At 40.8% G+C, this 26179-nt stretch overlaps 1 protein-coding gene across 7 annotated transcripts in view; it reads left to right on the top strand.

The window, feature by feature from the left end:
- Window positions 1-26179, top strand: part of FNDC3A (fibronectin type III domain containing 3A) — a 124035-nt gene that overhangs the window by 95171 nt on the left and 2685 nt on the right. For all 7 annotated transcript variants that reach the window (XM_075421743.1, XM_075421733.1, XM_075421723.1 and 4 more), the window contains 13 exons: window positions 413-587; window positions 1230-1316; window positions 7107-7245; window positions 8971-9039; window positions 10352-10470; window positions 12441-12546; window positions 12633-12808; window positions 13825-13938; window positions 16624-16773; window positions 16855-17138; window positions 20098-20307; window positions 21358-21524; window positions 22116-22243. In XM_075421743.1, coding sequence (XP_075277858.1) covers window positions 413-587; window positions 1230-1316; window positions 7107-7245; window positions 8971-9039; window positions 10352-10470; window positions 12441-12546; window positions 12633-12808; window positions 13825-13938; window positions 16624-16773; window positions 16855-17138; window positions 20098-20307; window positions 21358-21524; window positions 22116-22243 — 1924 coding nt within the window. The remainder of the gene's footprint in view (window positions 1-412; window positions 588-1229; window positions 1317-7106; window positions 7246-8970; window positions 9040-10351; window positions 10471-12440; window positions 12547-12632; window positions 12809-13824; window positions 13939-16623; window positions 16774-16854; window positions 17139-20097; window positions 20308-21357; window positions 21525-22115; window positions 22244-26179) is intronic.

The following is a 26179-nucleotide window of genomic DNA, read 5'->3' as shown; positions in this document are numbered from 1 at the left end:
TAGCGACCTGGGAAGCAAAATTTTTTCTGATGTCTTCCCATATATGATTTTATGTCTTCATATTGTCATTTTGAATAGGAAGGACACTGTCATGTTAGTACATTATTGCATGTAAAGCTCTACTGTTTTAGAATAATCACTTAATATGAAAAAGCAAAATGTTTTGGTTGGCAAAACATTGTAATTATATCATACAAAGGGATCTTTCAATTATGAACGTGTTAGTCTTGTTCAGATGTTTTATTACTGACAAGACTCATGGGCAAGTTAAGTCATCTGCATGTACCAGCTTGCAATTTCCAGCTGTGCATATGTCCAAGAAACTGTCATAGCTGTGTTTAGTAAAGAATTATGTTTTTCTGGATATTAGTTATTGTGTCTAGTTAGTTTACATACTGTCTGTTTTAAACAGTGATTTTAGTGAAGAAGTCCTGTATCATACCTCAGGCACTGCCCCAACCACACCAGCAAGTCCTTTGCTGATTAATGCTGGAGTTACTTGGTTATCCCTACAGTGGACAAAACCCTCAGGAACACCATCAGATGAAGGAATCTCGTATATATTAGAGATGGAGGATGAGAACTCAGTAAGTTTGGAATACTTATTCTCAATAAGAAAAGAGACTATAATGTGTGTGTTTGATACATTATTGTATGAAGTGTAACAATGATTACTTTTGCTGGAATATTCTACAAGGAACTGTGTTTTCTGAAATTAAGCTAATGACTTGTCATTGCTGTGACCAAGCCACATAACTTTCTCCTTTTTATTGTGACAGTGATTGTTACTAGTATTATTAAGCCCAAATCCTGCAAAGACTTTTAAATTACTTTTAACTTTCTGAATTTGCATGTGAAAGTTAAGCTTTTAAAGATCTGGATCAATGTAATTGCATCATGAAGTGTGGTCACTTCAGATGTCATTTCAGCTTAACCACCTTTGTTTTAAAATGACCGTTGTTCATTTGAAAGTGTTAGGTATCATTTCTGTTGACATGGTATATGCTTTTCTTTACTGTTCTTTTCTCTTCTTCCGGTTGGAGAATGGTTAATTAATTTCTCCCTCTCCAAAAAACAAATCCTGTGTTTACCCAGTGAAGGTGCATTTTCTACTTTTGTGAGAGCAGCGTAACAATTACAGTCTGAAACTATAGTTTATTTCTATGAAGTGTGTTACATGGTCTGGTCTGCAAATACAGTGTTTCAAGTAATCCCATTTAATTTTTCAGGGATATGGTTTCAAGCCAAAATATGATGGTGATGATCTTACCTACACAGTGAAGAATTTGAGACGTAGTACAAAATACAAATTTAGGGTAAGATTTTTTTTCATATATTTGGGGGGGGGGGGCGAGGGTGTTGCACCAGGGTAACTTGAGATTGATTCAGAAGTGGGGAGGGACTTTTTTAAGGAAGACCAAATTTTGTGCCAGTTTCTTACAATTTCACTATCTTAAAACTGTCAGCTGAACACCTGCTTCATTAATAATCTCTGCAGAAGGAGAAAGAACTTCTGCAAGGGCATAACACAGTTGCAGGTATCTTGAAATTCCCAATCATAAGTCAATGTTCTTAACAGTTGGGGTTTTTTATTTGGCTTCTATGTTCCATGTACATGGGTAATATTATTTAGTGTAGCTGTAGGGTTCTTTGATAGACTCTAAACACGTCTGAAAGTGTTAAGGAGCAACTTTCATTAAAAAAAAAATTTGTCAGTGCTAGCGTAGCACTGAGCTCAAGTTAGTAAATCATTCATATTACTATGGTGCTGAGTACATTCTAATGTGCGCTGAACTTCTTATCTCAGGATGAAGTGTGGCTTATGAATGGCTTAACAATGAGCTTTTGAGTATGGTTAAAAGCAAATAAGCAGCATACCAGCTACAGAAAGGTGGCCAAATAGCCATCAAGGACTACAAGAACTTGATAATCTTAGAGGTCTTTTCCAGCCTTAATGATTCTATGAACCTTGCTAGGACATGCAGAGATGCAGTCAGGAAGGCTGAGTATCAGCTAGAACTGAAATTGGCCAAAGATGTTGAGAACAACAAGAAAGCGTTCTTCAGATACGTGAGCGGAAGCACAGGGAAGACTTACGTAGGCACATTGCTAAACAGGGCAGGGAAGCAAGTTACTAACAATGCCAGTGAGGCAGTGGTTCTCAATACCTTCTTTGCCTTTGTCTTTACCAGCATAGCTAGACCCCAGATTACAGGATCGAGTAAGCTATGACAAAACACGTGTCCACCCACCAGTGGTGGAGGAAGGGCTGGGCTGTGGCCTCTTGCAGGGGCTCACTCAACGTCATTCTATGGGCCAGGACAAAATCCACTCCAGGATGTTAAGAGAAGTGGCTGACATTGTTGCAAGGCCACTGTCTGTAATAATTGAAAAGTGATGGAGATCAGAGATATCCCTGACGACCGTTAGAGGGCAAATGTCATACCTGTCTACAAGAAGGGCCCAAAGGAGGACCCAGGAAACTACAAGCCCATTAGTCTTACTTCAGTCCCTGGGAAAGTAATGGAACAGTCCTCCTAGAAACTATTACAAGCCCAATGAGGCAGGCGGTTGGGAAAAGCCAACACCTAAGGCAAATCACGCCTGACTAGCCTGATCACTTTCTACATCACAGTAACACTTGCAGTTGGCCTGGCGAGAGCAGTGGGTGGTGTTTACCTGGACTTCGGCAAACCATTCGACACTTGTTTCCCATGGCCTTCTACTGGACAAACTGACAGGATACAGACTGGATGGGTGGTCTGTGAGATGAGCAGAAAACTGGCCAACAGGCCACATCAGAGGGTAGTGATCAAGGGTTTTTACACCGGCTGGCAGCCTGTCACGAGTAGGATCCCCTGGGGACTGATACTGGGGGCTTCACGCTGTTCGTCTTCACAGATGATCTAGACGATGGGATTGAAAGCACCCTAACCAAGTTTGCTGGTGACTCCAAACTGAGTGGTGAGGTGGGCACATCAGAAGGGAGAGCTGTCTTACAGAGAGACCTGGACAGGCTAGAAGAGTGGGCTAGCAAGAACAGTATGAAATTTAACAAAGACAAGGGCAAACTCCTGCACCTGGGTCGAAATAACCAAGGAGCCCAGTGTAGGCCAAGGCCTGTGCGACTGGGGAGCAGCCTTGCTGAGCTGGGGTCCTGGTGGGCAGACTCACTGTGAGCAGAGCAACAGTGCAGCAACAAAGGCAAATGGGATCATGGGCTGCATCCACAGGGGCATTGCTAGCAGAGGTAAGAGATGTGATCGTCCCACTGTGTTCAGCTCTTGTCAGGCCGCACCTGGAGTACTGCATTCACTTCTGATCCCCACAATTCAAAAAAGACACAAACTGGAGAGGCTTCAAATGAGGGCCACAAAGATGATCAAAGGGCTGGAGAACCTGCCCTTCAAGGAAAGACTGAAGGAGTTAGGTCTTTTCTCCTTGGAGAAGAGAAGGCTTGGGGGGGGGGGGGGGGGGAGTTTTCCAGTACTTAAAGGGTAGCTACAAAGAGGAATGAGGCTCTTAATGTCCCTGGAGAGGACAGGGGCCAGTGGGTACAAGTTGCACCAGGACAGGTTTCGTCTTGATATAAGAAATAAATTCTTTACAGTGAGAACAATACATCATTGGAACAACCTCCCTAGGGACGTGTTGGAGTCCCCGTCACTGGATGTTTTCAAGACATGACTGTGCTAGATAATCTCATCTAGGCTCCCTTTCCCATGAAAGGTTGGACAAGATGGTCTTTCAGGTCCCTTCCAACCTGGGCTGTTCTATGTTCTAGGTTGTTCTTGAACAGTTGCATGATTTTTGGAACAGAGCTAAAGGCATGTTCTGCAGTATGAAGCAGAGTCAGAATGATCTCATCTCTGTCTACAAGGCACAATGTTGATAGCTGTTGTCTTGCATATGCCTAAAGTACTATTTCATAAGGAAGAATTGGGAACTGCTGAAGAGCAGCATCTCTGTGCAGTATGAAAGGTAGCAGTTTAGGGGTTGGTTGGTTTGTTTTGAGTTAACACTAAAATATATAAGTAGTCCTTTTGAAACTATGGCAGATATTTTGCACTTTTGAATATGATTACTTTCTTAACCAGAAAAGGTTATGAGATGGATTAACCTTACAGTACTTGGATTTTTTTTTTACATAACTTTAATGTTTAAATAATTTAAAATACACAAGGTATTCCAAGGACTGTATCAAGCTAGGGCTATTATGGCCACACATGAACATAAACTAAAGAACAGGTGATTACCTTGGAAGTAGTTTTGATGGGACTTGATTGTAGTTTTCCTTTGAAAGTAATCCTACAGGTTAATCATACATGTTACTAGTAAATATATAGTTAACTTAAACATTCTAAATTTGTCTTTAAAAAAAAAGAATCAAAGTTTATACCCTATTTTTCTTAACAAAGCAGTAAACAGAAGTCTCTGTTCACTCATTCACAGGGCATAACGGAGAAACAAATGTTATGTTAATCAGGTCTTTAATTTTTATTATACAGGGGAAAGACTTAATTAGTTGTAATATTCCTTAAGGCTTTTGAAAGAAGCTTTATAACCTTTGGAAACCTTACTATAATACATAAATACTAACTGTTTAACTTCATTTGTAAGGGTACAAAGACAACCAGATGATTGTTGATCTTGTAAACTGTATCAGGAGACCTAGGGTCTGAGAGACATGTTAGCTCACCTTTCCTTTTCTCAATCTGTACTAACATTACTGCTGTCATTTCAATTCTGCTTGTTTTTGAAACAAATATAAAAGCCAAAAAACCTTTTTTTTAGGTTGTTCGGTTTTTTGCTAGCAACAAATGGGAATACATAGTACACTAACTGCAGGCAGAACTAGAAAATAAAGAATAGCAGCAATTTGTTTTCCTAGAATCTTAGAAACATCTAGTTTGGAAGGGACTTCTGGGGGGTCATCTGGGTCAAACGTATGGAAAGCAGGAGCTTTGGTTAGGCAATTCAACCCTGTCCTAGTCCTGTCGAGCTGACACTTCACTGTTTCCAGCAAGGGAGATTTGACCACTTGTCTAGGCAGCCTGTTCTCATGGTGATGAATTTCTTTTCTTATATCCAGCTAGAATTTTCCTTAACATACTGTGTGCCCACCGTCTCTTGTCCTGATGTCACAGATTCTTGTGAAGACAGTATCTTCATCTCTTCTGCGACTACCTTTTAGGTATTGGAAGGCGGTGATTAGATCCCCCTCAATGAACCTTTTTTCTTCTTGCACAGAATAAACCCAGGTTCTTTAGCCTTTCTGTGTCAGGTTCTCCAAGTTTCTAATAGTCATGCTGGCCTTCTTCTGGACTATCTCCAGTTTTCCGGTGTCTCTCTTGGACTGGGAGGACCAGAACTGGACACGGTATTCCAGGCATGGCCTAAATGCTGAGTAAAGTGGTGTAATCACGTCCCTTGTTCTGCTGGCTAAATTCTTGCGGATGCAGTCCATGAAACAATTTGCTGTTGCTACTGCCAGGATGCTTTTCTGATTCGTTTGGCTTGCTCTCCACCAGGATTCCAAGGTCGTTCTCAGCAGACCTGAAAAAAGAAAAGTTAGCTAGCTAGCCAGACCCCAGACTGTACTGCTGCTAGGATTATTCCATCCCAGGTGCAAGACTTTGCATTTACCTTCGTCAAAACTCACATGGTTCTTGTTGATGCAGTCCTCTAGCCTTTTGAAGTCTGTCTGTATGGTGGCTCTTCCTTCCAGTGTCTCTCTCTCTGTTCCTGGTTTGGTGTCACGTGCAAGCCTGCATTCATTCCTGTCATCCAGCTCAGTTATAAAGATACTGAATAATATCGGACATTGTATTGATTGCTGAGGAAATCCGCTCATGAGCAGCTGCCAATTTGCCTTTGAACTGTTCACCACTACCCTTCGAGCCTGGCATTCTGTCGGGTTTTCCACACCTGTTTTGTGGTCCATCTGTCCTGTCTGTATCTTCCCAGCTCGTCTACATGGATGTTGTGGGAGACCATGTCAAACTAAAATCAGGGTCAATGATATCTGCAGCTCTCCCCGCATCTATTGAGCAAGTTGTTTCATCATAGAACGCACTCGAGTTGGTTGAACGTGATTTACCCTTGATAAATCTGATCACCTTGTCCTTCATGTGCCTGTAAATAACTTCCATGACAAACTTAGTCACAATTTCCCTTGGGGCTGAAGAGTTTATATATCACCTGTGCTGTTGTTAATACAACTTATCCATGTAAACACTTTTTTGTCTCTGAATGTATTTCCTTAAAAGGACATACTGTAGTAACATGCGAGTGCAACCTAATTAATCCCAATTATTCAGGGGTTTTAGCAGTTAGTAAACCATCACTTTTTGCTCTTTACTTAATTACATGAAAATATTTTGACCCCAGTGGAAAAGAAATTGTGATTAAAATTTTAATACTTCCAAGTTCCTTCAGTGAAAGTTTAAAAGCGGCCTCTTTGCTGTATATCTTTTTCATCATCTTTTGTTTTCATGCTTTTATAAAGGTTTTTTCTCATGCGTATATTTCGTTATCAATAAACTGTGCAACTCCAATTAAAAAGAGTAGTTCTTAGACCTATCTAATTTCTTAGTGTCTCTTGGTTGTAAAAAAACCAAGTTTTCAGATCCTTGACTTGCTATAAAGTGACTTGTGCTATATTGAGCACCCACAGATTCCGTTAATGTCACTGAGATTTGCATGTCCTGATTACTTTTTACAGTCAGGCAGGTGTCGGAAGTAGAAGGAAGTAGAAGACATTGTCCAGCAACCTTTGAAATTTGGGAGATATGGAAGGTTATTTGATTTGTGAAATAATTTAAAGGAAAAATCAGCTTCACGATTACTAGGGTTTTTTGTAGAGGATTTTTTTACCCCCTGGCACTTTGCAGGAATTTTAATTTCACTGTAGCTATTTTCTTGAGTATGGGACTAATGAAAATGTAAAATGAAGGTACATAATAGCTTTAGTTCTTGTGGTAATTTGTTATGTAGCTACCTATCTAACATACATATAAATCAATTTGGTGCTACTATTAACAGTGAAGAGCATACCACTAGCCAGTGCGTTTGTTCTGTTTATAATATTTTTTACATATTTACAGGTCATTGCCTATAACTCAGAAGGGAAAAGCAGTCCAAGTGAGACAGTAGAATACATTACTTGTCCAGACAAGCCTGGAGTACCTTCAAAACCCACAGTGAAAGGAAAAATTCATGCACAGAGTTTTAAAATAACCTGGGGTAAGATTGTTGTCCAGCTCCGTTTAGAGTATGTACTCTGTATTTTATATATATATAAGTGTTTTATATATTTGTATATAGAAGGACAGATTTTACTTCAGTAACACTTCAGTCAGCTGAGCCATTATGATCCATTTTCATGGAACTAAGAGAAAAGTACTGATTCAAAATACTTAGGGTGGCAGTATAATAGTGTAATTCTGTGGGAAGAATAATATGCAGATTGTAATAGGGACTGTTACTGCAGAGGACTACAATAATTAAAAAACAGTATGGTTAATTTGTGTACTAAGAAGTTCTGTTCCTCTGGCACACAAAGTAGATGCCACAAAATGGCATTTTTTTTATCAGAAGAGAAGATCCAAGTTCAACCTATCTGTTCAAAGTGTTTTATTTTGATAGATAAATGTTTTTATTCACTAAAGATCTTGAGAAACTTTTCCTTAGGCTCAGATTTTTTTACCCTTATGCTGTGAAACAGTAGAGGGTGAAACAGGACTGTGTGATGCAGTACTTCAGCAGGAAACAAAGCAGTTAAAAGTTTTATTTATTGCCACAGGTAATTAAACTTCTTACCTGTTTCTGTTTAATAGTGTGTTTAATTCTTTTGAATTAATAAGAAGAAAGCTACTTGTAGAGTCTAAGTAGTACTCAGCAAGTCCAGTCTTGCATCTTTCCAGAGTGCTTTGCTACGTCAGGACCTGATATTTGATCTTTTACGAGTTATAACTAACGTATGAAGTTGTTAGACCTAATTTGTAAATCAAAAACTATCTAAGATATCAATTTATATATAAAACCTTTAATAGTCATTATTTTGAACAGTAATGCTTTTTTTTCCACGAGTGATATTTAATGTGATAATTTTATTTTTTGTTTGGAGTAATTTGTTATCTTCCAACCAAAAGAAGTGCTGTGTGCCATATAATAAGTCTCATTTGATTTAGCAGGTGTGATATGATGTGTAACCCTAGTCTAAGAGCCAACACCATTTCATCCAGCACATATACAACTTAATGTTATGGCAGCAGTACCCTTCTGTAGTGAAGTATCATGCTGTTTTCATAGTTGTCCAGAATGTTGGGTTTCCACATCATTTGAATTCTGCTGTTTTCTGTCAGCTCTGAGAGAGTAGGAGGATGAAATGTCAAAGATAGGTCTGTAGGTGCGTATCTTATACGTGAACATTGTACCAGGGAGGCTAGTGCATGTAATTTCTAGTGATGTATTAAAAATTTGAGAGGTTAAGTTTTCCGTGTAGAACTCCTGACTTCTGTTCTCTCCCAAAATATTTAAGTTTTTGAAATGCTGTCCTTAAATGATTTTGAAATATTCTTATTTGCAAATCACTATGATAAGCTTTTCCTCTCTGCAGTCCAAATTACAGGACCGTTAGGATCTATGTCCCTGAAACCGTAACCAGGCAGCCTTCCACAGTACTTTAGACTAGCTGAAATGTGGCATCTCGCAGGTGCCTGATTCACTTGTCACTCTTCATCTGTAGACTACACAAGTCGGGTTGTGAGCTGGCAGCTTCACGTAGTGGAGAATTTGAGTGATGTGTGGCTGTCCTGAACTAGGATGCTATGGCTAGTTAGGATGCTATCTGTCGAAGTAAGCACCCATCTCCAGTCAGCAGTTGATTCTGCCTTTTGTAAATTCTCCCAAAAGCTACAAAAGCATTTAATTTACCTCGCTTAGTTGGAATATTGCTGGTTTTTATAGATCCACCAAAAGACAATGGAGGAGGAGCAATAAATACATATGTTGTGGAAATGTCTGAAGGCTTAAATGGTAAGTATTTGGAGCATATGTTGGCATTCAGCCACCTTCTTTTTTCTGCCTGTGCGTGCCTGTGGGAAGAGTGAGGTGTGTATTGTGATAGCGTAAGTTATGGCAAGGGACTGCCATTAAAAAATAGGGATGTTGATGCTTGTGTACAAGAGGCTCTTTTTCTCTGGCTTAGAAAGAAGATACCACAAAACTCTGTGTCGAAAGAGATGCTCCGTGTTTAAATTACTAATTAGATGTATTCTGTTTTGGAAATGAAATTGCGTATTTCAGAAATTTTAGAGCAAGAAGACAGGACCACGTAGCTTTGTTGGATGTGTGACAGATGAAAGAAAAACTAGTGATCCGTTTATCACTATTAAAGGAGAACAGTGATGCAGTTGGGGTAACCGTTTCGGCTATTTGCTTTTCTCTCCTTGCGTACAGAAGGGATATTAACAGTATTTCTAAACTGGACATAAAGCTATCCAGCTTAAATTATTTAAAAATCTAGACCTCTTAAGTAACCTTATTAAATTCAGAAGCAGGGTCACATTGAGAATGAAAGTTTGTACTTCTCCAGTGCTGTGTCAGATTAAGGCAGCACACTGTCCCCAGATTGTAGCGGCAGCCCTGTCGGGGGTCTCAGTGGTGGTTCTTTTGATGCTTAGTCTACCGCTGTCATTACTCCATTGCGTGTCCACATTAAGTCACTTTTGGAATGATTTACCTGAGCCTTTCAGGCAGATGTAGTGAGCTGTGCATTATGTTGTATTCCCAGTTCTCTGTGATGTATTGAGTTGTTTGGATGTAATTAAAAGTCCACAGGTTCCCTGCTTAATCTCTTAAAAAGAGAGAGAGAATTCTAAAGAGTTTCTGATTTAAGAATCTGGCTGAACAGCAAAGAATGAAACCACTGTTTCAGATGGTGCTGGGCCATTTGGGAATACAGGAACAAGCTTTATCAACTGTACACTAGTTACAGTCTGCAAAATGAATGTTGTAATTAAAAGTTTCTTTTCCATGGAAAACATTGCTTTTGTATCATTCCTGTTTATTTGGTTATGATGTTTGAATGTGCGTGCTGGCCCAGTAATAACTGCTTCATTAAAAGTAAATTCTCTCCTAGTTAATGTGAATACCAAATAAGGAAGATATTTCACTTCAGCAGATTTACACAAGTTTACCTAGGAAACTGTTTTTTTGAAATGATTGGATCTTTTTCCAGTAAAACATCAGGCACACACTTAGTGATGCTAGGATAGCTGCTGTGGCTGGTACTGAAGTGTGGCAAATTACACCTTGGTTCATTGCATGCTTATTCTTAACCTTTCAGGAAACAAATGGGACACAATATACAGTGGAGCTGCTAGGGAACATTTGTGCGACCGACTAAATCCTGGCTGTTCCTATCGCTTACGTGTATATTGCATTGGGGAAGGAGGACAAAGCACGGTAATATGAGCTAATATTTTTATTAAATAAAATTTCACTCTCTTTAAGAAAATCTGGTCCAGTAGTTAATAAACAAATATTGCACAGAAATGCCTGACAAAATAGCCATAATTAGTACGTCAAAAAGGTTCCAGTGTTGATGCACAGTGTTTCAAGTTTCTGCTCATTTCTTAAAGAAATAAATGTGAATGTTCTTTTTTCATATTGTATTTTGTTTGAAGTGATTTTTCTTATTTACGGAAACAGGTACTGTGTCTTTTCCTGTTGATTGAATGTCATTTCTTAAGGCCTAACCCAAGACAGCAGTGTAAATGCAGTGTTTTCCATGCTGTCAGTGGAGTACCCTGTCTGAGCAGGCAGGCAGCCCGGCAGGCAGGGGAGGACAGAGTGTTTCCTGAGGCGTTACAGGGTTGTACTCTGTAGTCCCTTCTTCCCACGCTGTCTCAGCCACAGTAAAAATGCTTACATTGCCCTACTTTGCAGTATGCCCAAGCAGTTTGGTGTGCTGTGCTGTGCTCCCGCATACATACATACTGCATACACACACACTTGCACTGTCACTTCTGTGGTGTGGTTCAGCCTCCGGTGCCAAAATGTCACACCGTCATCTTCTCCCTGCTTCCCAGCAGCAAGTGTAACAAGGCCAGCCCAGTGGCCTTCCAGCAGGGCTTCGCTGTCAAGATCATGTCCTGAAAATCTTAAAGCTTTGCATTCTTGGCTTTTGCCATTTCTTCCCCAGCCCCCCGTTACTTTATGAAATTCATGTGTTCTTCCTCCATATAGAAGTCTCCTGTGAAGATTCCCTTGCGCACAGCCACCTTGTCTTACGAATAAATCTTGACTTCTTCAGTGCTGGTTCGGCCGCAGTGCTTTCGCTGTTGCTGTAGCTCAGCTTGCTGTTGTACAGGGTACGGGGGAGGAAGGCAGAATACTTCCCAGTCACGTAACCACAAGTACACGTGCGTCTTTGGAGACTTTTGCTCTGGCAACCTCCTTCCCCACAGCCCAACCCCAGTCGTTTAGAATAAACATTATTTGAGTACCAAAGAGAAGATAACTTTCAGAAAGTCCTGATACTTTCTGAAGAGTAGTAAAGAAAGATGTAATGAAACTTTGCTGTAGCTTGTCATGGACAGATGCCTCCTGAGAAACATTCTGGTTTTTAAGTAGCATCTGTTGTTCAGTGCAACAATACATTTCAAAGGAACTGAAAAGCAGCAGAGCTTGTAATCCACTCTTTCTGGATCATATGTAGAAAGCAGTTGTGAAATGAGACTCTTAAGATGCATCTCTCTTGTAAACTAAAAGGCTTACCAGCTTCGAATTTGTTCTGTATCACACTGAAGCTACCAGCCCTGCATTGTCTCTGACTCATTTCTGTCTGCATCCAGAATAGTCCATGCCGTCTGCTGTGTGTTGTTATGCTATGTATTTTTGCACATGCTTCGCATCAGAGGTGGAAGTTTGTTGCACATTAAGTGTATTACGAAGCAATGAAAAAGTTGAAATCTCAATTTTTTTAATCTCTTCAGATTGATGTTTTTGCCCACTTTTGCCCGTTGAGAGGTTCTTGCACAGAAGATATACAACCCTTAGAGTAAGCTTCTAGAATCATTAAACTGCAGTTTGATGGAAGAGAGGATGACTTTACATTGAACAAGTCAAAATCTCAAGCATCTATACTACGTTTGCATTGATAATTAACCGCTGTTTTTAATTCTACTGTTTGCATGTGTACTAAAACTCAAAAGCTAAAGTTAATTATGCATATTGTGTGATTACTGTAGCATGTTTTAGATTTATTGTGAGAAATACGTACCAGATCACTTAAGCCTCTTCAGGTATTTGAAGATGTAGTTAAAGAAATGGAAGATCCTGTTTCTGACTCAAGTATTTGCCTTTACTTGTGGCATAATTGATAGTGCTTGTTTTGGCCTAGATGACTTCATTAATCTATCTTTCTTTTGTAGGCATCTGATTCTTTACTGGTGCAGACACCAGCAGTGGTTCCTGGTCCATGCCAGCCTCCAAGGCTACAGGGTAGACCAAGAGCAAGAGAAATTCAGCTGCGCTGGGGTAATTCTTTTAGCACTGTTAGTGAGTATAAGGGATCCAAATGTGTTACGTGTTTAAACAAGTTTTTTTTTCTTTCTTATTTTTAGGACCACCTCAGGTAGACGGTGGTTCACCCGTTACCTGTTATGGTCTGGAAATGTTTCAGACAGAAACCGATGAACGCAGAGAAGTTTACCAAGGCTCTGATGTTGAATGCACAGTAGGCAGCCTTCTTCCAGGGAGGATGTACAACTTCAGACTGCGAGCGGCCAACAAGGCTGGGGTAAGGATGGAGGCCAAAATGCAATTAGTTCCAGAGACTGCAATCACTATTAAGAATTTTCTCTTTTCAAAGAAGCATTTAACAGTAATTTTAAAATGAGGGTTTCCTAATGCAAAGTCATTTGATTCACATAGCTTATTGTTGTGTGGGAACAGGCAGTTAAACATCAGTTTATTATAAAGGGAGTTTTAGATGAAAGGAAAATAGCTGATTATGTCTTATATCTGAATAATAGCATTGGGCAGTGGTTAGGAAATGCTGGGTATTTTATCAAAGCATTGTTGCAACTTTAGTATTCTTGTGTGAAGTAAGGTAGTAAATTATTTTCTGTATATGGCTTTGTAAATTGATTGACCTTTATTTTTACAGTTGTTGGTGTTCTAGGACATAATAATTAGCATTTCCTGACTCTCCTTTTTGATACTTAGTTTAACTTCTGAGTACATGTTGTATCATATACAAGAATATTTTCTCTATTAAATGTGTTTAAATCAATTGTTGCTGTAGAACAAGCTTTATTTAATTATGTAGCCAAAGTCCTGATTTGAAGACAGACAGGCAGGGCTGCTTGCATTTGTTGAATAACGTTCTCGTCATAAAAACCATCAGGACCAGTTGACACTGTGTGTGGAGAGGTCTGCAGCTCAAGCATGTTTTGAATCCTTTATTTCTTTTAGATAGATATAAATAGGCAGTTACAAGTTATGTTGTGTTACAGAGCAGTCATTATGTAACTTCAAAATAATGGTTTGGATAGCACTTTCCTGTATTGGCCAGGAGTTTGAGGTGTCAAATTTATTCTGATTGCATTTGCTGTGGAAGAGTCTTGCAGCTATTCTGGAGAATAGTGAGATACTGAAATAAATCCTGAATCCACAGTCCACAAGGATTTATTTTATAAGCAAGTCTTACAAAATTTCAGGCTGCTATTACATCTCCCTGCTGTGGTAAACTGTTATTTAAAAAGCAGTAATTTCATTTTTGCAATTCAGTTATATCACCTCCCTTTTTAATAGTTTGGACCTTACTCGGAAAAATGTGAAGTAACTACAGCACCTGGACCACCAGATCAGTGCAAGCCCCCTCAAGTGGCATGCAGGTCTGCTGCATGTGCTCAGGTGTCATGGGAGGTAAGAACGCCGTATTACACAGATCTTAACATGATTGTCTTCTGCATTTTGAAGTTCAACTTTAAAAGCTTAAGACTATATTTTAATCACACTTTTGGACATACTTACCTGGTTATCCAGTACGTGGTAGGTAAAACCTTGAAGTCATTCATCATACCGTTATATGACAGCAGCCTGCAGGTTCTTGAGATCTTACTTTGCTTTTGTTTAAGAGTTTTGTCACAACTGTGCACTGCATTTTTTGGGTGATGCAGGCTCTTCTAAAAATTTTTCCGTAATGTAATTATCTTTCCTCAGAGCAAATATATCCCCATAATACAATAGATTATTGTGCATTTGTTGTTTCTGTAAGGTGATTTAATTTTATATAATTATATCAGTAATAATGTAGCAAAAGCCTCACAGGCTTCCTATAAACCCATAATATTTAGATATCTGATTAAAAACACGCAATAGATAAAAATTAAGTTTGTCAGAAGGAAGATTCTGTCTGGGAATACTGTTTAAACACAGCTTTTCAGTGACTTGAGATGGAGCGAAGTATCTAAGTTATAGATAGTACAGAGAAGAAAGATGAAACTATTTTACCTGAAAGGTAGAGTTAATGCTTCCTACTGGGTATGTCAGAGGAGCTCTCCCTAATTGTCTACAAGGCAAAGTGTTTTGAAGAAATCTTTTACAATGTTCAGGTAGGATTAATTTGAGCAATGGTAGATGTCTGCTTTATAGAATCACAATGTAATTAAGATATGAGTGGACCTCTAGATGTCATTTAGTTCAACCTTCTGTTCAAAGCAGAGCTAAGTTTGAATTTAGGTCAGGTTTCTCAGGGCCTTGTCCAGTCAGGTTTTACTTATCTCCAAGGATGAAGATTCTGCAGCCTGGTAAAGCTGTCTCTGGGCAGATTCTCTCATGCTGTAGAAATTTTTCCTTCATGTCTGGTCAAAATATCCTTTAGTGCAAGTTGTGACTCTTGCCTCTCGGCTTGCCACTGTGCCACCTCCAAGAAGAATTTGACATCATCTTCTTTGTACCCTCCCAGTAGGTAATTTAAGGCAGCAGTAAGATCTCTGCTGAGCTTTATCATCTTGGTATCAAATAGGCCTTACCTTTTTGTTGTGTGTTGCACTCCCCCTTCGCGGCTCTTCACTGGACTTATTCCATGACATCAACATCTGTCTTGTATTGGGGAGCCCAAGACAGGACACAGTACAGGAGTTGCAGCCTCACAAGTGCTGAGTAGAGGGGATTCATTACTGCTTTTAGCCTTCTTGTTGCTCTTTTGCTAATACAGCCAGTATGTAGTTTGCCTTCATCAGACGCGCATTGCTGACTCACATTCAAATTTCTCACCAGGATACACAGGTTCTTTTTCGGTAAAGTTGCTCCTCAGCCCGTACGGTTCTATCCTAGGTCCAGGACTTTGCGTTTGCCTTTGTCTTATCTGAACTTCCTGAAGTTTGTATCAGATCCTGCTTGTTGAAATTCCTCTGGTAGCCATACCCTTCAGCATACCAAATGCTTCCCCCCCAATTTTTTGTTATCCCTGCACTTGTTCGCTTGAATTCCCCTACTTCTGTTACGGTGACCTCCATTAGATCTACAGCAGCAACAGTAGTAACATTGATAAATAACTCCATCTTCACTGACATTTGCACTGCCATCCACAGCTGCATTAGTTCTCTCCCCAGACACGTTGTCTCATTGTGAATGAGAGAAGGGAAAGGGAGTCCTTGTCCGTCACAGTTAAGGAGCATCAAATGTTATCCTTTGAAATGCTGTTTGTACTCAGTCACTTACCTTCACATAGCCTAATGCTGCAAGTAGCTAATACTTCTCTTTCACAAGAAGGGTAAAGAGAAACTGGGGGGGAAGGTGGGAGGTGGTAACTTTTTGGTTGGCTTTTTCTGTATTATTTCATTGACTGCTGCTATCTTTCCGTAGCCTCATATCTTAGTCTGGCACTGGTACACGTGATTTTAACTGTACTTCAAATTATTATTTCTAAAGAGTATTAAAACCATTCATCTCCCAAAATTGGGAGGCTAAGTTTGGATTCCTAGGGCAGGTAGTGAGGAATACCAGGCTACTCAAGCAGGCATTTCAGTCCAGGTCTTGCTTAGATGTCTCTCCCAGTTGCTTCACAAATCTGTCTTGGGAAAAGACGAGAGTGCACGACTTTCTGCTTGCCAGTATGCTCGCAGCCTTGTTTCCCTGCGCAAGCGCTGTGATGTGCTCCGAAGGAGGAGTCCTTTAATCTGTAAGATGAAGACACTAGCACCAGTGTGCTGCTGCATATTGTCATCCCTGCACTGTAGACCCAGTCAGGGAAAACTCTAGTGCTTTAAATCACCCTCTCAAGAAGACCATCTCTTGCCACCAACTGTTCAGGCCCCTAAGCCAAATGCTGTGAGCTAAATAATCTCTGTATTTTAAGCAAATGAAATCACAATTACTTTTTATAGAGTAGTCTCTGCAACAGTAGATAGTGTTCTCAAAGCACGGGTGACCCAAGGCCAGTAATGCATTCTGATTTATTTGTATTGTACTAAATTAAAAATCAGGAAAGAAATGGGAGGGTAACAGTCCTGTGAAAAAAACAGTATAGATGTGGTGAGTTTGTTTTGGGCTTTTTTTTCTTCAGTCGGTGAATTTAACTTCTAACTATTTATATGCACTTCAAAGGTTCCAGTGAGTAACGGAGCTGACATCACGGAGTATCGACTGGAGTGGGGCAGTGTGGAAGGCTGCATGCAGACCTCCTATTGTGGGCCTGGACTTAACTGTGAAATGAAAGGGCTTTTGCCTGCTACTATATACTATTGCAGAGTTCAGGTAAAGACGTAAAACTGTCAGTGAAATCTGGAAACGGGAATTGACACTGCTGTAAAAACAGAGTCTACTTTGCATTTGCAGGCAGTGAATGTTGCGGGTGCAGGCCCTTTCAGTGAAGTCGTGGCATGTATGACTCCAGCATCTGTACCTGCAGTTGTGACTTGTCTTCGGGGACTAAGTGAAGATGAAGTTGAAAGTCCACACTATTCTCCTTCAACATGCCTTGCTATAAGCTGGGAAAAACCTTGTGACCATGGATCTGAAATCCTTGGCTACAGCATAGACTTTGGAGATAAGCAGCCAATAACTGTTGGGAAGGTTCTGACCTGTTTTATAGATGGCTTACAGCCAGATACAACCTACAGGTATGTCATGCATAGCTGCTTGACAGCCTGCTGTTTCTTCCACAAGAGCAGGTTCTTTATTTGGTTGTTTCCTTGTATTTTTTTATTCTCTGCATTGCTCTCAGAGAAGCATTGATCCATAGCCATGGAGCAAAAGGAAGCTTTGTAGTGATGATCGTCATAAATAGATGAGCTGTGCTGTTTGTATTTTCTTTCAAGAAAAATTGATGTTTTGTGGTATTGTTCTATCTGTCTGGTTAATGTGTCAGTTTAACTGAAATCACATTATGGATTCAGATTCATAACTGGTTTCTGGACTGATTGCTTCATGGATAGATGGCCTCTAATCTGTTGGACAAGATAAAATCCATCCAAGGAAGAACTATGTCCAGTCTTCATTGACTGGATTGTCTGATCTGATGACAGCTCACAACTTGCAATGCCCTTACTGGGCCCAGTCTTATTTAACTTCTTCATCAACGACCTTGATGAAGAGTTAGAATGTACCCTCAGCAAGTTTGCTGATGACACCAAACTGGGAGGTGTGGTAGACACACCGGAAAGCTGTGCTGCCATTCAGCGTGACCTGGATAGGCTAGAAAGTTGGGCAGAGAGGAACCTGATGAGGTTCAACAAAGGCAAATGCATGGTCCTGCACCTGGGGAGGAACAACCCCATGCATCAGTACAGGCTTGGGGTGGACCTGCTGAAGAGCAGGTCTATGGAGAGGGACCTGGGTGTCCTGGTGGACGACAGGTTAACCATGAGCCAGCAGTGTGCCCTGGCTGCCAAGAAAGCCAATGGGATCCTGGGGTGCATCAAGAAGAGTGTGGCCAGCAGGACGAGGGAGGTTCTCCTTCCCCTCTACACTGCCCTAGTGAGGCCTCATCTGGAGTACTGTGTCCAGTTCTGGGCTCCCCAGTTCAAGAAAGATGAAGAGCTACTGGAGAGAGTCCAGCGGAGGGCTACAAGGATGATGAGGGGACTGGAACATCTCCCCTACGAGGAGAGGCTGAGGGAGCTGGGCTTGTTCAGCCTGAAGAAGAGAAGGCTGCGAGGGGACCTTAGAAATGCTTATAAATATCTGAAGGGTGGGTGTCAGGAGGATGGGGCCAAGCTCTTTTCAGTGGTGCCCAGTGACAGGACAAGGGGCAATGGGCACAAATTAAAGCACAGGAAGTTCCATCTGAACATGAGGAAGAACTTCTTCCCTCTGAGGGTGATGGAGCACTGGAACAGGCTGCCCAGGGAGGCTGTGGAGTCTCCTTCTCTGGAGATATTCAAGACCCGCCTGGACAAGGTCCTGTGCAGCCTGCTGTAGGTGACCCTGCTTGGGCAGGGGGGTTGGACTAGATGACCCACTGAGGTCCCTTCCAACCCCTACTATTCTGTGATTCTGTGATTCTCTGCAGGAATAGCAAGTATTTGGGTGACGGTCAGCATGAAGAATATCGGTTTGAAAATCTGTCAGTGAATTCAAGATCTCTTTTGCAGAATTTTAGTGGCTAAAATCATTCCTTATATTTGGCCTAGGAGTTGCTGAAAAATATAAATGTAAAAATCAATAATTCTGCCTGAAGGCACTGCACATTCTGGTTAAAAACCATGTCCTTAGTGTTAAAACTTGCAGGAGAATGTCAGTCCTATTTAAGTCAGAATTCAAGCCCACACTGATCTCAGTATAGTTAGGATATCATCTGGCTGTGCAGTTTTCTGAATCCTTAAAGATGTGTTTTTAGCTTCTTTGAATGCTGTATGTAAGACTACAGTGTTTCTAAGTGCCTTGTAAGTATTTAACAATAATGCTGGCCATTTGAAGAGCCATTGTTCTCTGTGTCAACAAACTGAAAAAAGAGAAACTTCTATTGCAGAGATGCTTCTGTACTTCTACCCTCAAAAATGCTTTTAAAGAACACTGTCAGCTCTTCGTACAGATAAAAAATTGCATATATTAACCTTAGTTTGGTGCTGTAATAAATTAGCATAGTGTTAAATATTGCTGTAGTGAAGGAGCAATATTTATTCATAAGCCTGCACACACATTTGTGTTTCAGTATTTTGAAACTGTGTGGTTGATTGTCTCAGAATTTAATTGTTGTGATTACTTTTTTCTAGTTACCTAGATACTATTCTAGACAAGCAAATGTTAGTCTGCAAAATGAGATTAGTCATAATTTTCTCTCTATGGCTACCTGTGAGATATGTAAAGAGACTCAGATTTCTGTTTTCTGCTTTTTTATCTTTAGAAACAAATTTCTTGGCTTTTTCTTTTAATTTTGACTTGTAAACGTGATGCCAGCATTGTTTTCCATGGAGTATATTAAAAAAAAAAAAAAAGCCCTGAATTTTGAGTTCTACAGACCCCTCAGCCATGTGTGCTTTGACTTCTAGTTTCCCCCTCTCCCTTTCGAAGCAGACCCAAGATGGCTTGTGATTGCAGGTACCCAGAGATGTGCTACCAATGAAAACTGTGAAAAGGTGGCTGGGCACCATCGCTTTATTTTCACATGAATCAGATCTGTTCCAGAAAGCCCGTAAAACTTTCCTGTAGTCATCCTTGAACTCACCTGATATAATAGCCAAAGATATGGATTCACCTCTTCTGGGGGTTTTTTACCTTGTGTCATCTCTCCAATGTGGCTATCAAAAGTTTTGGTACAAGGCGTGCGGGGTCAGGAAGATGGACGACTCTTGAAGTAGCTGATAGAGCTGTTGCATCTTTTCACTAATGTGAATGATGCAAATATGCTAACATCTTTTTATTTTTAAACAATCTAGATCCTTAAAATGTGGCAAGGAAAGTGACACTCCTGCATATTCATGACCAGTCTATCAAAGCGTGATAGTGATAAAAGTCTTCGTTGTAGGAAGTACCGTCTATTTGGTACCATTGTTCTCTTTTGAATGTGAATACTGGAAATGACTAGTTATTTTTTGAATCTAATTTCAAGTTAATTTACTCTCTTTTTTCAAATACTAGAGTACGAATTCAAGCCCTAAACAGTCTCGGAGCGGGTCCTTTCAGCCATACCGTAAAGCTGAAAACAAAGCCTCTCCCCCCGGATCCACCTCGCCTGGAATGTGCTGCGTACAGTTCTCAAACTCTCAAGCTGAAGTGGGGAGAAGGAACTGCAAAAGCATTAACTGACTCCATTCAGTACCACCTTCAAATGGAGGATAAGAATGGAAGGTTGGTTTTGGCATGGCTTTAGTCTGCCCTGTGTCGCTGTGGTCTGATCCTTGGGAGATGGCAGCAAAGGGCAAAATTCCGTATGCTTTGCTGAATTTACGACAGGCATAGGAGATCATCTCATCTGGCAAGGCAAGAAGGGCTCTAGTGTTCTGTGCTGGGAAGTACAACATTAAAAACTTCATAGTTTTTTATTTACAGTTCAATATGAAGAGCTTAATGATACCAGCACACTTTTCTCTCGCTCACATTTGGTTAAGTATCTTGTCAAAGTATCAAGTCTAACCATTCTTGTGTATTTTATGTGCTTGATATTGGAAGAGGTGTATTCTTCACTCTCTGTTGTCTTTATATGCAATTATTTTTAGTGAAAAAGAAACACATATAGTATAAATTATTATTTTAAGGGATCCCTTCTCTCATGTTAAATCGGAATGTAAGCTGAGGGCGAGTGGCCAGTCTACAAAGCTCTCAGTGTGGGACTTGGTGTGTGCTACAGGTGTGACTCTGGCCTCCTGTGCAGATCTGAGTGACCTTCGTCAGTCAACCATCTCTGACAATGATGTACAAGAGCAGTTGGATCCATGACCCTTTCTTAGGTGTAGTAAGGGAGAGCTGCAAAGGAGCAAAAAGCTAAAATCTAGGTACCTAATTTTGAAAAGCTAAATATGCTGGGGGAGTAGATGGCAAAAAAAAAAAAAGAGCAGTGTACGCATCTCATGGAGAGAGAGCACTGCTATCCTTCCCCATTGTTTCAAGTACAGAAGGGTTTCTGAAAATGCTTAGGGTCATTTTTGCGAAGAGACAATCTATAGTACTCTTTGTGTATAAGAGTTTAATGTTTCAAAGACATGAGAAGTAAAAACTTGGCCCTGGAAAACGAGCTTACTGTTTTATAGTAATGCCAGAACACTGTTTAACTCTGAAATAAATATATCTGGGCTTCTCATTAAATTCCGGGAAATCATGGGAACAGATTTCAAGACAATATTGTAGCTACTTCAGAAGTCCTTTTCTGTGTTTAAAATAAGCTACTGTTTCCATTTTCAGGTTTGTGTCCTTATACAGAGGGCCATGTCATACATACAAAGTGCAAAGACTCAGTGAGTCAACATCGTACAAATTTTGTATTCAGGCATGTAATGAAGCTGGTGAAGGTCCCCTTTCTCAAGAATATGTTTTCACTACTCCCAAATCTGTTCCAGCTGCCTTGAAAGGTAAAGGTGCTTTTATTTTCATTGGGCGGGTGGGGGCATAGCAAGTTGGTTTTGGTGTTGTGTTGTGTTTGGGGTATTTAGAATGCTAAGCCCTTTTCCAAGTGCAGGTACAAATAGTAGGGGTATGCTCTGTACCTGTAATTGCCTAAAGCCTACAATACTCACTCCAAAAATGAGAGGCTTGGGGTTTATGCATTCTTTGGCATAAGAAGGTTTGTACTTGGAATCTTTGCTTAGCAGGAGAGAGTGAGCAGGCTGTCACAGTAATTTGAGGTGAAAATTCTTCCTAGCGTGTTTAGAATAATTTTAAGCGAAGCAGCTTTTGTTTGGTTTTGCATACTGTACACATGCGCGGTCACCAAATTTTACTTGCTTTCTCTTGGATGATACCTAAACTAGCAATAGAGACCTGTGTGAATCGTTAGTTCTTGTTCCAGAAAACATTGTAGGATGAATGCATTTGAATCTTGAGTCTTTTGTTCCTCTGAGAGAAAATAGCAGACAGAATACAGAGTTTTACAAGGCGTGAGCCTGTAACGTTAGGTGATGGGGAAAGCAGAGCTAGCTGTCGCTGTTGTTTTCTTCCATCAGCACCAAGGGTAGAGAGAGTAAACGAGCATACTTGTGAAATCACATGGGAAGTTCTGCAGCCCATGAAGGGGGATCCAGTCATCTACTGTCTTCAGGTCATGGCGGGAAAAGACTCGGATTTCAAACAGGTAGGATGTGTTTAATTTACTGTATTATTCCTTCAATGATTATTTGTGCTAACTAGTTTAAATTAAAGATCACTGTGTTCCAGCATGGTTTTTGTCAGCACACTAACTTTTTGTTACTGAATAGTATGAGGTTGTATCTCATACAACCATTGTCATAGAGAAGAGAGATTTAAGTAATGTAAGTACTGCAGTAAGTTGAAACGTCTCTGGAATACACTGATGCTTACTAAATACAACTTGACACCTCAGGTGGTGAGCAAATTATCCACTAATGGGAAGAACTGGCAAAAGAAATCATCCACCCAATGGTGTAGAATTGAGACTTACGGGGAAAAAGAAAAAAGGGTTCCCTGTGCCCTAAGAGCTGTTTGAAGGCAGTAAACAATGTTATAAAAGCTTTGAGGTTGTCAAAAGTCATACTTCTGTACAGAGAATTGCAGAAAGGAAAGACCCCTTATTTACGCAATGTAGGCATCCAGGTGTAGGAAAACTTTTTTCATATAATTCACTGATTAGTTTTTTACCATAGGACCATTTCAGTAGTAGGGCATGCTGTAACTACAAGGGTTGAGCAGCTGAGAGTGTGTTTGAATTTCAGGTTTGATTATCCAAAGATGCAGTTCAAAACACCAAGCTACAAATTAGTCTGCATTTAAAAGAGGATGTGCAGTGCTAATTTTGCTTCCCAATAAACTGCCTGATAACTGACATGAAATTAGGCTTGGAAACTCTGTTTCACACTATTAACCAAACAGATTTCCTTCCAGAAAGAAAACACAATTATTTCTGGTATATTATAATTGTATTATAGGTCAATATTAAATAAGTTTTGCCTGTGCTTTAATAGATTATAGGCCTTAAAATTTACGTAACTCATAACTTTTAGTGTAGTGCTATGTTTGTTATGTCCATTTGTTAAATTTTTTAGTAAAAGATGAACCATAATCCTAGGTGTTTGTTATCTTGCCATGTGAATGTTCTTTGTTGTTACTTTAAAATTGTAAATGCAACATTAATTATGTAAGCAAGGCATGGTCAGTGTTGCTTCTAGACACAAATGACGCTTTGATTAGCAACGTGCATTGCCAAATGAGCTGGACAAGAAAATAAAGGTTACACTTCAAGCCTGGAATTCTCAAAATAGACTGAGGTGCATGGTTCCTTTTGCTTCTCCAGAAGTTTAGCGCAGTAAGTCAAAATGAGAAGACTAGTTTGCAAAAATTAAAATTGGAACAGTCAAGAAGTAAACACTGTGGATACAGCCTTTGCAGAATCGTAGAATGGTTTGGGCTGGAAGGGACCATTAGAGGTCATCTAGCCCAACCCCGTGCAGTGAGTAGGGACATCTTCAACTAGACCAGGTTGCTCAGAGCCCCATCCAACCTGGGCTTGAATATTGCCAGGGATGGGGCATCTACCACCTCTCTGGGCAACCTGTGACAGTGTTTCACCACCCTCATTGTAAAAAATTTCTTCCTTATGTCCAGTCTAAACCTACCCTCCCTTAGTTTAAAGCCATTACTCTTTGTCCTATCGCAACAAGCCCTGCTGAAAATATTTCCCCCATCTTTCCTATAGGCCCCTTTCAGGTACTGGAGGACTGCCATAAGGTCTCCCCGCAGCCTTCTCCAGGCTGAACAGCCCCAACTCTCTCAGCCTTTCCTCACAGGAGAGGTGTTCCAGCCCTCTGACCATCTTTGTGGCCCTCCTCTGGACCTGCTCCAACAGCTCCATGTCCTTGTGCTGGGGCCTCCAGAGCTGGACGCAGGACTCAGGTGGGGTCTGACCAGAGCAGAGGGGCAGAATCACCTCCCTCAACCTGTTGGCCACACTTCTCTTGATGCAGCCCAGGATATGGTTGGCCTTCTGGGCTGCGAGCGCACATTGGTGGCTCATGTTCAGTTTTTCATCCACCAGTACACCCAAGTCCTTCTTGGCAGGGCTGCTCTCAGCCTCTTCATCCCCCAGCCTGTATTGATACTGCGGGTTGGCCCGAACCATGTGCAGGACCTTGCACATGGCCTTGTTGAACCTCATGAGGTTCACACAGTTCTCAAGCTTGTCCAGGTCCCTCTGGATGGCATCCCGTCCTTCCGTCAGCTGCACTGCTCAGCTTGGTGTCGAAGGCAAACTTGCTGAGGATGCTCTTGGTCTCGCTGTCGAAATCATTGATGAAAATTTTAAACAGCACCAGTCCCAGTACAGACCCCTGAGGGACATCACTTGTCACCGGCATCCATTTGGACATCGAGCCATTGACGAGTACCTTCTAACTGCAACCTTCCAAACAATTCCTTAGCCACTGAACAGTCCACCCATCAAAACCATATTTCTCAAATTGAGAGAGAAGGATGTTGTGAGGGACTGTGTCGAAGGCTTTACAGAAGTCCAGATAGATCACATCCATAGTTCTTCCCTTGTCCACTGATCTAGTCACGCCATCATAGAAAGCCACGAGGTTGGTCAGGCAGGACTTGCCCTTGGTGAAGCCAAGATAGCTTTAAGATCTTTAAGATATTTAGATATGATGGTGACAATTTTCTTTGATACGGACAAAAAAGAAACTGCCTGGAAGTCCACTCCAAGCTGTTTACTACCATTTTCCTGCCAAAACTTCACTCTCCACTCTTCCTTCTCCCTGATCCATCCATGGAGTTGCTCATGTTGTTGTTCCTTACATGCTTCAGACATTTGAAATAAGTTAGTAATCTGCTGTTTGAGCTGTATACATCAGTCAAGCTCTTGAGGGGGTTAGGAAGCAGCCATATAAATACCACCCCAGCAAACACATTTGCGGAGGAGGCAGCTTCTGGCAGGGCACTGGGGACAGGCAGCTGAGGGCAGTAAGCCACGCCAGCTGGTATCGCTGTAGCTAGAATAGGATGTGTGTCAGTGGCCTGTTTGCTCCCTGCCAAATGCGTGATACACATTAGAAGAATTTTGGGGAAGCTGCACTTCTGATGACTTGTCCTGTCTCAATGTGGGAGCAATTTCTTGAGAGAGAGAAAAGTCTCTAGGTTGTAGATTCCCGTAAAGCTCAGCTGCCTGGCTGTCAGGACTTCCTAAGTCTATGAATAGCCACAGGCACAAGCAGCAGCTCTTCAAACACCAAAATCAGAAGAGATCATCTGCTGCTTTCTTTGAGTGGTTGGTAGATTGCATTTGTGAAATACTACCAAACAGTATGATCACTGTAGGGAAAAACTCTTGTGTTGTGTGATATTTCTGTATCCTGCTACCAATGAAATAAAGCAAATCCAAATGGCGGTGGGGGAAGTGAAGGAGTTTAAAGAAAGAAGTCAAATTACACTGTGCTACTCACGAAATAGCTCAGTACCTACTGATATACCTATAAACAGAAAATTGCACCCACGTAGGGTCTTGTTGGCTTTCAGAGGACCTTTACGTAGCTGCAAATTAATTAATTTGAGAAACCAGCATTTAGATTTCACTGAATTAGGCACTCCATGCCATAGAGTTGCGAGCTCAACTTGAGAGTCTCCTTGGGTTAACCAGCCAGCCGAGAGGCCCGTGGAGAACAAGCACCCCAAGAAGTCACCTGTGCCTTGGGATCCGATGAAACTAAGGATCACAGAGAGGACTCCTTGCAGCTTTCCTGATGCAGAGTTTACTGGGATAATCACAGTGTTTGAAACGCTCAATATCTGAACTACAACAAAGTCCGTTGAATTGGATTAGACTTAATGAAGTAGCTTGATACAGAGTTCATTACCTAAAGTCCTGTGATATGATATTTTATATTACATCCCATCGTGTAGTGTTTACACTGTAAGTGGTCACTAAAAACGCCATACCGCTGGGGCTTCCGACAGTTTATTTGGCATGTGCTCATCGTGCCGTAAAAGCACTTGTAGTTCTTTTCCTGTATTTCGCCAAAAGGACTGGGGACTTTATCTGGTGTTCAAATTGCGTTTG

Source organism: Opisthocomus hoazin, chromosome 1 (genome assembly GCF_030867145.1).
Source record: "Opisthocomus hoazin isolate bOpiHoa1 chromosome 1, bOpiHoa1.hap1, whole genome shotgun sequence".
Classification (NCBI taxonomy): Eukaryota; Metazoa; Chordata; class Aves; order Opisthocomiformes; family Opisthocomidae; genus Opisthocomus; species Opisthocomus hoazin.
The sequence above is the reverse complement of the archived record's forward strand: the minus strand, read 5'-3'. Positions and strand labels throughout refer to the sequence as shown.